We start from the raw sequence: 12,228 nt of genomic DNA, 5'->3' as shown, positions 1-12,228 counted from the left end.
GTGCCTGAGGTATCGCCATGATCTTACCTGGAGATGGAACGGTCTTTGCCTTCTTTGGAGTCGATTCTCCTTTCACCCACGTTGCATCCATTGTTATAAAATGAACCATTTCATGTCGACGATCGTCCAGGTGGATTTTCTTCAACATTTCTGGAATCGTCACCTCAAATGATCGACCACAGCGATGTTGTTTCTGTGTATACAAATGATGGTGTACCATTCAGAATTGACCGTTCTACGTTGCTCTAATGGAACGGTAGCATCATGTCAAGTTGTTCCGAAGTACCATCCGACCTATTTGCTTCGTGAGCGAACAATTTATTTCTATTTGGTATGTCTCGAAAGACCCAAACAATCAAGTGTTGTTTAATCTCGAGTTCACATACATGGATTAAACTATTACAAACAAAAGATTGAAAGAAAGAGGGAAGAAAAAATTACTTACTATTGTAAGCGACCTCAACGTCTTACTTAAGCGATTCTATATATCCTTTAAACACTTGAAGTTCCATTAACTTATCAAATCACTTATTTTTGTTTAACGACCATAAATATATTTGATTATAGCTGTATACAATAGGATTAGTATTTAAGTGAGCTTATACGCGCATAGAATGTTCTAAATAGCCTTGACATCCAACGATTTATTTATATTTTATGTTATTAAATAAAAAGTTCTTTCAAAGTTATGAATTCAGTTATTTACATCGTGCCTTTTTCATTTTTCGTATAAGGAGAAGTTTTTAAAACAAATTAGTCGATAAGCCCCGATACAAAACGGAGTTTTTTCTCGTAAAAAATGAAAGTTTTTAATCGTATATGATCACGTTGGATAATTAGAGACGTGGTTTTTCTTAATTAGACCCTTTTCCTTAATACCAGCAATAAAGATTTGGAAGGGCACTATAATTCACGCCAATCTGGATAATCCTAGAGGGAGTCCTTCGTAAACACATGCTCTTGATTAATTGATGGGTATTGCGGAAAAATTGTGTCCGCTTTCAGACAGAATTTGCCGTTATATACAAATTTTCTATATACGAGGTTTGGCTATTAAATAACGAGACTGTTCGCCTAGAGGGCGCCCTAGACGTGTCTATGCACGTCCAAAACACGTTTCCATCACTATTATAGTATTTGTGCAGTAGCGATTTGAAACGAACATGTTTTTTTTATCGTTAAATTGAAAAAAAACTCCGACTGAGTGCTATAAATTGTAGCATGAAGCCCAGATCGCTCTGAGAGTGTTTGAATTCCGGAAACAGTGACCAAAATCAACAAAATTGTACGTGCAGATTGTCGAATGAGCATCCGGACGATTGCTGAGGTTGTAAACGCCGATAAAGAAACGGTTAGAAAAATTCTGTGCAAAAAAATCTGCGTCAACGGGTCTGTTCATATTTCTCGTTTCGTTATCTAATAGCCAGACCTCGTAACTCAAAAATAGTTGGATAGAACATATGTATAATACACGACAGTAGACGTAAATGTAGTTTCGACGTGTTATTTATGTTTTTGTATGTATTTAATCTCATAAATGATAAAACAACCTTCCATAAATCCCGAGAGACATCTGTCTACAAAAAACAACAACTACAGCGGCTATATAGTTAGTCCCTTAGCTTGGTCTTGGATCTCGATTTAAGGTTATTCGCTCTGCATGGAGAAATAACAAGATAAGGTCCTTCAAATGACCACACTCGCTTAGTTTAGATAAGCAACTTTCTCTAATTACAAACCATATAATTCCAAGTAAGTTGGATATTTGAAGGAGGCTCGTAATTAGATTTAACAAGATTCGAATGTAGTCGAGATTTCAAACTAGTTAATTAAATTAACAATTTAATTACAATAATTAACTAAGAAGTGTTAAAAAAAAACAGAGAAACCAATCAGTGTTTCGCAACGATAGTCTGTACTAAGACAACTGTTGAACGGAAGTCAGCCATAATCAATCACTTAAACGTATTCGATTGCTAGGGATACCATGGATGGTTATGGAAGGAATTGACGCAATGTCAGTCACTTCTAGAGAAAGATTCAAAAGAATACGAACTAACTAAACGTCTTATTGCATATTGAACTTAAATTAGCATCAAATCCACGAAAATCAATCACTCGAGGTATTGATGGACAATCAAAGTAGTTTTGAAACTATGATATAGTAAAACAAAAGTTTCTGCCACTCTCCGATTGACAATCTTCGAAATCTCGATTCGTTGATATCTCGTACGCCTTAATAACAATCAATCACGATGATTTATTAACCATTTTCCATATTTCTCGATACGTCAATTAATTTAATTGAGTTCAATTAACTCCCGAAGAATTCGCCTGTTTGTAACACCAAATTAGCAAAGGGAAAGGAAATAATTAGTTATTTAAGTGTAATAAAACTGTTTTGTCACTTCTTGAAACATCCTTTTCCTTATAGAAGTTTCTTAATCCGACTGGCATGACGTAATAACTAAAGCAGCGGGAATCCCCGAGCTCTACTTGTAATCGTTACAGAGTCGGATTTGAAATTACATAATAGAATATAAACGTCACTTAATAAGTCGTGTGATTGACTTTGACAGATGGCTCCGACTTTGACAAATCCATATGACGTTTGACGTAGTACAAACTTTCAAAAGACTATGTGTGAAATTTCATGATTTGTCAGAATGTTCGCGCGTTAATTTATAAAAAAAATGCTGTCCAAGCTTCCAAAGTTTTATCAGGACTCTGCTTAATGGAAAGGAACTATTTTTTATTGGTTTGCTGAATTTAAACAAACACCAATGATGGTGAACGTTTTTGTCGTCGAATTGAAGTGATTACTCCACAAATTCGTTATATCGAATCAGATTTTTAGCGTCGATAATGGATGTATCATGGAACCATCATTACCCTCTGGTATTAAAACGATCATCATTCAAGTGGACTACAGTTGGTGAACTAGGTCCAAAGACAAAACAGTCAGTTGGGAAGGTTATGGCTTCAGTATTTTGGAGTGCGCGTGGAATATTGTTCATTCTATTTCTAAATGAGGGTTTTTGGGCAGTTTTTATGCAAAAATCAAGAAAAAACCACCTCATAAGTCGAAGAAAAAACCACTATTTGACCAAGATAATGTACCGATTAACAAGTCGATGTTAACGATCATTCATCCACCATATAGTCCAGATCTAGCTCCCAGTTGACTCAAATGAAGCAATTGCTGAAATTGAAGCTAGGCAAAAGACAAGCACGGTATCCAGATGTTGGAGAAGCGTTGGAATGATTGTATAGATCTTGAAGGACATGATTGATGAAAAAAAATAATCGAATTATGACAAATTTTTCTTATTCACGCGATTTATTGAGTGATATGTTAATCGTGGTAATAAAGATCCCCGACTCTTTTTTAGGAATTAAATAAGGGCGAGGAAATATTTTTAGAAACAGTTCATCTTGGTCGGAATGACGGAAAAGTCATTGCGCGAAAATGAAATTGTACTTGTAGGGAATATTAAACGTATTTACCGAATTTCATCAGAACGTTAGGACGGGCCATTTTCGCGTTTTCGAGGTGTCTTTCCGTAAAACGGCACTTCGAAAAAGCGACTGAGAAAAATTATGTTCTGTATTAAGAAGGATGAGTAAGAACCGGAAATTTTTTCCGGAATTTCCGCAGACTCATTGTTTTTTTATGAATTTTTATTTAGTTCGCCATCCTTTACTTCATTTTTATGATGAAACTTGATGTCGTTTCGTAGCTTTTCTTATTAAAAAAAAATGGTCAAGATCGTAGTTTTTTAAACAGAAAATACTGTGACCCAAATGATTTCTTGTAATCCCCTTCTTGGGGAACCCGCTGCTTACCCCCGATCTCGTTTCAAAAAGTCCAAAATGTGGAATAGCTGAAGCTTCCAGACGTCTTCGTCTTCTACATAAGCGCTCTCTGGACCTCTTACTTGATACAGCGATTCTTCTCTGGTTATAGTTTCCCAGAAGAATTTTCGCCTGCTTCATCCCCCTAATAATAATTGGTCTTGGTCTTATCTACCATAGTTTCCAATGTTTTTTCTATTGTTCTGTGACTGATACCAGGTCCTACGAAGGGCTGCTAACAGTGATTTCAACGGTATCCTGGAGTTCTAGTAGTTAGTAGTTGTGCCATCCGTTTGGAGGTTGTCCTATTTACTTCTCTCGCGTCTAATACTCTTTTCACAGCCTCGCGTGGAGTATCCAGGTTCCAAGAAGGGCTGATAGCAGTGATTTCAACGGTATCCCGGAGTTCTAGTAGTTGGTAGTTGTGCCATCCGTTTGGAGGTTGTTCTATCTACTTCTCTCGCGTCTAATACTCTTTTGACAGCCTCGCGTGGAGTATCCAGGTTCCAAGAAGGGCTGATAGCAGTGATTTCAACGGTATCCTGGAGTTCTAGTAGTTGGTAGTTGTGCCATCCGTTTGGAGGTTGTTCTATCTACTTCTCTCGCGTCTAATACTCTTTTCACAGCCTCGCGTGGAGTATCCAGGTTCCAAGAAGGGCTGATAGCAGTGATTTCAACGGTATCCTGGAGTTCTAGTAGTTCGTAGTTGTGCCATCCGTTTGGAGGTTGTCCTATCTACTAATCTCGCGTCTAATACCCTTTTGACAGCCTCGCGTGGAAAATTGCTAAATCTTCCGCTTCTTTCCATGGCCTTCCCTTCTTTTTAAGAATTTTTTCTTCCCAGCACTGTACTGTCCATCTTTTATGACGGCCCCACAATCCAAGCTTCTCCCTTTTTGTAAATTTTTGTTATCATAATCTTATTTTCGCGCCAAATACACATTACTAAGAATTGAATCTTGTTTTTGATCATGAAATACTTGAAATTCATCCTCATCCATGGTAGTTATCCCCACGCGATAGGGATAAGTACTCCAGGTAAGGAAATGGCATTTCTTGGAAGGTCTTCGGGACGCAATTCTCTTAATCGTAGTGAATCGATTCAACTTTTTTTATTCAAATTTATCATGGAAACGATACAATTAATAATTATTACGACGTTTCCGACTAAACAGCTATCAATTGATAAATGTTTCGACGTTTTCCTAACAATCTACACCCCATTAAAACAAATGATTTCGATCGACTTCGGAAAATAAACAGAACATATATAAATGGCCCCCTTCATCAATTTCTCCGAGCTGTTTCGAGGATATTGATAGTAAAAGAGGAAACGGCAACGTCGCATTCGTTAACATAAGACAAAGCTTCCGTTGGCGTTCGACAAGTATACGGGGGAAAGATACAAATTATCTGGTTGTCAAACTCGATGAGAAGCTCGAGTTTACTTTGTGTCATATTTCATCAAGAATCCGTCATTTTAATGACGGACAGCTCCGCTAAGAATGATTATTAGTTAATAGACGGTAAAACGAAAACTGCAGGAAAATAATCTGATCCCTAAAACATCTAAGATTGCTCCAAAACAAAATGCAATTCCTTCAACATTAGAACATCAGTTATAATGTAAACTCTGTACGTTAAATCAACTAATTAAAATTTCCCCTAAGTGATCATTCAATTTTACATAATTTCGTCAATTTTTAATGAAGTAATTACCAACGTATCCAATTAAATTTTATTCATAGAAATAAGTAGAAAAGGAAAAATTAATTTGAAATACTGGTAATTAGAGTCAAAAAAAAAGAATAGTTTGAGTGATGATATTCAAGAAAACTTACCCGTTATAAGCCACAATTCTTTCAAACATTCTTCGCGGTTCTTTTGGAAATCCACTGGAGCGTCGTGGTCGTCTCCACCTTCGATTGTTCTAAACAAAACAGCACCGAAAAGTGCGTAAACAGTCATCACTAGGAACAAACTAATCCTACCACATAAAACTGAAACGATACAACGTCTCGTGGTCGACATGGAATTATTACTGTCATTCATCTGAAAAAAGAAGAAGAACCGATAGATATAGATGACCCGGATACGACTATGGATTGTTAGTTGACAAGATCTCATAAAAGTAGACGCCATTTGATTTCAAATGACGTGAATCTACATCAATAGACATCAATCGACAAGATTTGACGAAACTAGTCGCCAATTGACCTCAAATGATATGAGTCGACGTCAAAAGACATCAATCATCAAAACCAAGCGACAATTTACTTCAGTGGATTGTTAATCGACAATATCTGACCAAAGTAGACGCCAATTGACTTAAAATGACATGAATGGACAAAAATCGACTTCAATAGACATCAATTAGTATTCATCGATAAGTTCTGACAAAAGTAGACTCCAATTGTTTTCAAATGACATGAATCGATATCAATCGACGTCAAAAGACATCAATCATCATTATCAAGTGACAATTACTTAAATAGATTATCAATCGATAAGATCTGACAAAAGTAGATGCCAATTGACCTCAAATGGCTTGAATTGACATCAATCGAGATCAAAAGGCATCAATCATCATTATTAAATGACAATTGATTTCAATATATTGTTAATCGACAAGATCTGACAAAAGAAGACGTCAATTGACAAGATTTGACAAACCTAGACGCTCATTGACCTCAAATGACATGAATCGACATCATTCGATGTCAAAAGACATGATTCATCATTATCAAGTGACAATTGACTTAAATAGATTGTTAATCGATAAGATCTGACAAAAGTAGACGCCAATTGACCTCAAATGACATGAGTCGACGTCAAAAGACATCAGTCATCAAAACCAAGCGACAATTGACTTCAGTGGATTCTAAATCGACAATATCTGACCAAAGTAGACGCCAATTGACCTCAAATGACATGAATTGACGTCAAAAGACATCAATCATCAAAACCAAGTGACAATTGACTTCAGTGGATTGTTAATCGACAATATCTGACCAAAGTAGACGCCAATTGACCTCAAATGACATGAATCGACAAAAATCGACTTCAATAGACATCAATTAGTATTCATCGATAAGTTCTGACAAAAGTAGACGCCAATTGACTTCAAATGACATGAATCGATATCAATCGACGTCAAAAGACATCAATCATCATTATCAAGTAACAATTACTTAAATAGATTATTAATCGATAAGATCTGACAAAAGTAGATGCCAATTGACCTCAAATGACTTGAATTGACATCAATCGAGATCAAAAGGCATCAATCATCATTATTAAATGACAATTGACTTAAATAGATTGTTAATCGATAAGATCTGACAAAAGTAGACGCCAATTGACCTCAAATGACATGAATTGATGCGAATCGACCTCAGTAGACATCAGAAGATATCAAATAACATAAAGTGAAAATCGATTTAAACGTAAAACTGCCAAAAATCGTAGCAAACCCAGTAGAACATCAGTTTGAAGCAAATAGTGAACGTACATCAGAACCAAGCAGATTTACTGAGCGATATACCAAAAGAATATAGGAGAAAGGACGGAGGAATTAGATAGAAAAGGATTTAAGGACGTGAGGATTCACCATAACGTAAAGTTTACTACTTTACCTGCTCAACCAATATCAGGTGATAAGAATTCAATGGGTAAAATATGATTTGAAAATAACGAAATACCGAAAATAATCGAAGAGTTGTAAGGACAATATTTACACAGGATACGTCTTAATTGAGAGAAAAAACGTGTTGCCGGTTCATTTCTCATCGAGTTTTCACACGAATCAAATTTCAGATGTAGAAAATAACGCAAGTAACATAATTCGTTTAAAGCCAAAGTAAAGGTAACGATGATGCTTTTAAAACTTGCTTTTTCGTAATTCAATTACCGTTAACCTAGGAGAAAGTATCTGGAAATCACTTACCATGTACGCTACCTGAATATTTTCATCGTTTATCACTTTACAAAACTCGCGAAAAAATTTATTTTATGCCAGAAAAATGAAAATTTTCACTAATTGTCGATTAATGCAATTAATAATAAACAGATTGCCTTAAATAAAAGCCTCAATAATAATTCAGTTTTTTTTTTGGTTATTTTTCCTTAATCTCCGTTGATTTTATTCTGTTTTTGTATTTCCAGTACCCAGATGGTTCCAGAAATACCTGCCCTGACCTAGAGATGGCGGAAGTTGCTTTAAAATATAACATAACCTATACAGCATATGTTTCAAGTTTGAAGACGCCATCTTGTTTAGTTTGACAGCCATTATTTGTGAAAAATTAGTCATCGTGAACCAAAATAAAAGCTGAATTGGAACAGCCAAATATTGGGTAACAAAGTTTAAACGAAATGAGTTGATGAATGCTTCCATAGCCAAGGGTCTTTAATATCACACCCAACCAAACTGAAGACCAAAATAATGGACTGAAAAAGAAGAATCGGTTCCAAAGAAGGCAAAGGCTGTCCCATCTGCAGGCGTCGATTTTTTGGGATAATTTTCATTGATTAGCAAAATTTTTACCAAAATTGATGAATTAAACTTTGAATCGCTACCTCATACGCCAGATTTTGCCCCCTCAAATTATTTTGGGAAAGTGTATGGAGCTAAAAGGAGATTACATCGAAAACTGAATATATTTTTTTTGTTGGACGAGGTACTGTTGGAACCACCCTCGTAATACTGAATATCTGAATATTTTAAATTAAAATAAACAAATGTGTTTTTTTTTTCAAATTATTATCTTATTAACATAATCACTCCATTCAGTTATCTTTATATCGTTTTATTTTTGTACGAAAATGTTTTTTTTTATCTCGAGTCTTGTGTCTCAATTATCTAGTTTGATTGATAAGTCTATTAATGAATTTTTTTAATTTTCGAGATTAATCTCATTCAAAAATTGCACTTTATCGATTTGAGTTAATCAAAATTTTTTAGATACGAAAATTTACGTCGTAAAATATTTTTTTTTTCAAAATTTTTGTACTTTGAGACCACCCTCATTCCTTTTTTGTCTAGTTTTCTACTTCTATCGCCATATCCGTCTGTTCATTTTCTTTAGATGCTTATACTACGAGGTCATGTACAAAAGCACTTTATCCTACTGAGTTTAAGGTATTATATCTAATTTTAACTTTTCTCAGTTGTCTTTTTGATGCTTTATTTATATCGTTCATTATTATTATAATCAACAAAGGGCTCATTACGTCTTTCTGTCTTATTCCATCTTTTATTACGAAGCTTTTAGATGCTAAGTTGTTTTTGATAAAATCCTTGTCGTTGGCGAGTAGACTTTTGATTTACATTACTCTTTCGATTCTATTTCTCTATTCCGACTGTCCCAAACTGTTATAGCTTTTTGTTTTTGTTTTTCTGTACGTAATCTTTGTTGTTTTGCGTATTTCTTGTTGTTTCACGTAATCCTTGTTGTTGGTAAACAGATTTTTTATTCCCATCGGTGTTTCAGGTACATTTGTCTGTTTCAAACTATCCTAAATTGTTGTTTCTTCATGTTTTTGTTTTCTGTACGTAATCTTTGTCATTTTGCGTATTCCTTGTTGTTTTACGTAATCCTTGTTGTTGGTAAACAGATTTTTTATTCCCATCGGTGTTTCAGGTACATTTATCTGTTTCAAACTATCCCAAATTGTTGTTTCTTCATGTTTTTGTTTTCTGTACGTAATCTTTGTTGTTTTACGTATTCCTTGTTGTTTTACGTAATCCTTGTTGTTGGTAAACAGATTGTTTATTCCCATCGGTGTTTCAAGTACATTTATCTGTTTCAAACTATCCCAAATTGTTGTTTCTTCATGTTTTTGTTTTTCTTTAAGTAATCTTTGTTGTTTTGCGTATTCCTTGTTGTTTCACGTAATCCTTGTTGTTGGTAAACAGATTTTTTATTCCCAGGTACATTTATCTGTTTCAAACTATCCTAAATTGTTGTTTCTTCATGTTTTTGTTTTCTGTACGTAATCTTTGTTATTTTGCGTATTCCTTGTTGTTTTACGTAATCCTTGTTGTTGGTAAACAGATTTTTTATTCCCATCGGTGTTTCAGGTACCTTTGTCTGTTTCAAACTATCCCAAATTGTTGTTTCTTCATGTTTTTGTTTTCTGTACGTAATCTTTGTTGTTTTACGTATTCCTTGTTGTTTTACGTAATCCTTGTTGTTGGTAAACAGATTGTTTATTCCCATCGGTGTTTCAAGTACATTTATCTGTTTCAAACTATCCCAAATTGTTGTTTCTTCATGTTTTTGTTTTTCTTTAAGTAATCTTTGTTGTTTTGCGTATTCCTTGTTGTTTCACGTAATCCTTGTTGTTGGTAAACAGATTTTTTATTCCCAGGTACATTTATCTGTTTCAAACTATTCCAAATTGTTGTTTCTTCATGTTTTTGTTTTTCTGTACGTAATCTTTGTTGTTTTGCGTATTTCTTGTTGTTTCACGTAATCCTTGTTGTTGGTAAACAGATTTTTTATTCCCATCGGTGTTTCAGGTACATTTGTCTGTTTCAAACTATCCTAAATTGTTGTTTCTTCATGTTTTTGTTTTCTGTACGTAATCTTTGTTATTTTGCGTATTCCTTGTTGTTTCACGTAATCCTTGTTGTTGGTAAACAGATTTTTTATTCCCAGGTACATTTATCTGTTTCAAACTATTCCAAATTGTTGTTTCTTCATGTTTTTGTTTTTCTGTACGTAATCTTTGTTGTTTTGCGTATTTCTTGTTGTTTCACGTAATCCTTGTTGTTGGTAAACAGATTTTTTATTCCCATCGGTGTTTCAGGTACATTTGTCTGTTTCAAACTATCCTAAATTGTTGTTTCTTCATGTTTTTGTTTTCTGTACGTAATCTTTGTTATTTTGCGTATTCCTTGTTGTTTTACGTAATCCTTGTTGTTGGTAAACAGATTGTTTATTCCCATCGGTGTTTCAGGTACATTTATCTGTTTCAAACTATCCCAAATTGTTGTTTCTTCATGTTTTTGTTTTTCTTTAAGTAATCTTTGTTGTTTTGCGTATTCCTTGTTGTTTCACGTAATCCTTGTTGTTGGTAAACAGATTTTTTATTCCCATCGGTGTTTCAGGTACATTTGTCTGTTTCAAACTATCCCAAATTGTTGTTTCTTCATGTTTTTGGTTTTCTGTACGTAATCTTTGTTATTTTGCGTATTCCATGTTGTTTTACGTAATCCTTGTTGTTGGTAAACAGATTGTTTATTCCCATCGGTGTTTCAGGTACATTTGTCTGTTTCAAACTATCCCAAATTGTTGTTTCTTCATGTTTTTGTTTTCTGTACGTAATCTTTGTTATTTTGCGTATTCCTTGTTGTTTTACGTAATCCTTGTTGTTGGTAAACAGATTTTTTATTCCCATCGGTGTTTCAGGTACATTTGTCTGTTTCAAACTATCCCAAATTGTTGTTTCTTCATGTTTTTGGTTTTCTGTACGTAATCTTTGTTATTTTGCGTATTCCTTGTTGTTTTACGTAATCCTTGTTGTTGGTAAACAGATTGTTTATTCCCATCGGTGTTTCAGGTACATTTGTCTGTTTCAAACTATCCCAAATTGTTGTTTCTTCATGTTTTTGTTTTCTGTACGTAATCTTTGTTATTTTGCGTATTCCTTGTTGTTTTACGTAATCCTTGTTGTTGGTAAACAGATTTTTTATTCCCATCGGTGTTTCAGGTACATTTTTTGTTATATATTGAAATCAGAACTTCCGTTTACGAATTTTCAAGGACATTGGCCGTTTTTTGTTAATTTAATATATATTGTACAAGGTTTTATACTAAAACATGATGAAACGTCAGATAAAAATTCAAAATAAAATCAGTTTTGGAACATCCTTTATGTAAAAAAATTCAATAAATAAACTAACCTCTAATCTGTATAAATCCAATTTTCACTTCCACTAAAAGTTTATATACATTATTTATTCAAAATCGTATCTATATATCAAATAAACTGATTTTTCATCGATGTTTGGTTACGTGAATCTCGGTCTGAATTTTCCGCGGAAAACCACCCACCAGCCGCATGTTCGATAAACGACTGCCAGTGGAAAGGAGGGTTTCCAATGTCGAGGATCCGTTTGAAATTATGTGCACCCTCTGCGCGTGGCAGTTGAAAGCGATTTTTCCGCGTTTCCCTTTATTTTTCTATTATTATTAAACACATTCTCGTTATTATTATACAGGGTGTACCGTATAGGAATCGGCGCAGAAAAGGGGAGACCAAAATATGACCATCGAGGGCAATTTAGCTCTATAAAAAGCTGCAGTTATGGGGCTTCAAAGTGGGGTTCATCATTTCGAAAAAAAAATAATTTATTCGCAATATTTT

At 34.4% G+C, this 12,228-nt stretch overlaps 1 protein-coding gene across 1 annotated transcript in view; it reads right to left on the bottom strand.

Annotated features, from left to right (window-relative positions):
• The window catches only part of LOC130893996 (TWiK family of potassium channels protein 7-like), a 93,093-nt gene extending 81,157 nt beyond the window's left edge, over window positions 1–11,936 (bottom strand). The window contains exons 1-2 of the mRNA XM_057800476.1: window positions 11,765–11,936; window positions 5,697–5,907 (exon numbers count right to left, since the gene is read on the bottom strand). Of these exons, the coding sequence (XP_057656459.1) occupies window positions 5,697–5,907 (211 nt within the window). The 5' untranslated portion in view covers window positions 11,765–11,936. The remainder of the gene's footprint in view (window positions 1–5,696; window positions 5,908–11,764) is intronic.
• Between the last annotated feature and the right edge of the window lie 292 nt (window positions 11,937–12,228).

Source organism: Diorhabda carinulata, chromosome 5, assembly GCF_026250575.1.
Source record: "Diorhabda carinulata isolate Delta chromosome 5, icDioCari1.1, whole genome shotgun sequence".
Classification (NCBI taxonomy): domain Eukaryota; kingdom Metazoa; phylum Arthropoda; class Insecta; order Coleoptera; family Chrysomelidae; genus Diorhabda; species Diorhabda carinulata.
The sequence above is the reverse complement of the archived record's forward strand: the minus strand, read 5'-3'. Positions and strand labels throughout refer to the sequence as shown.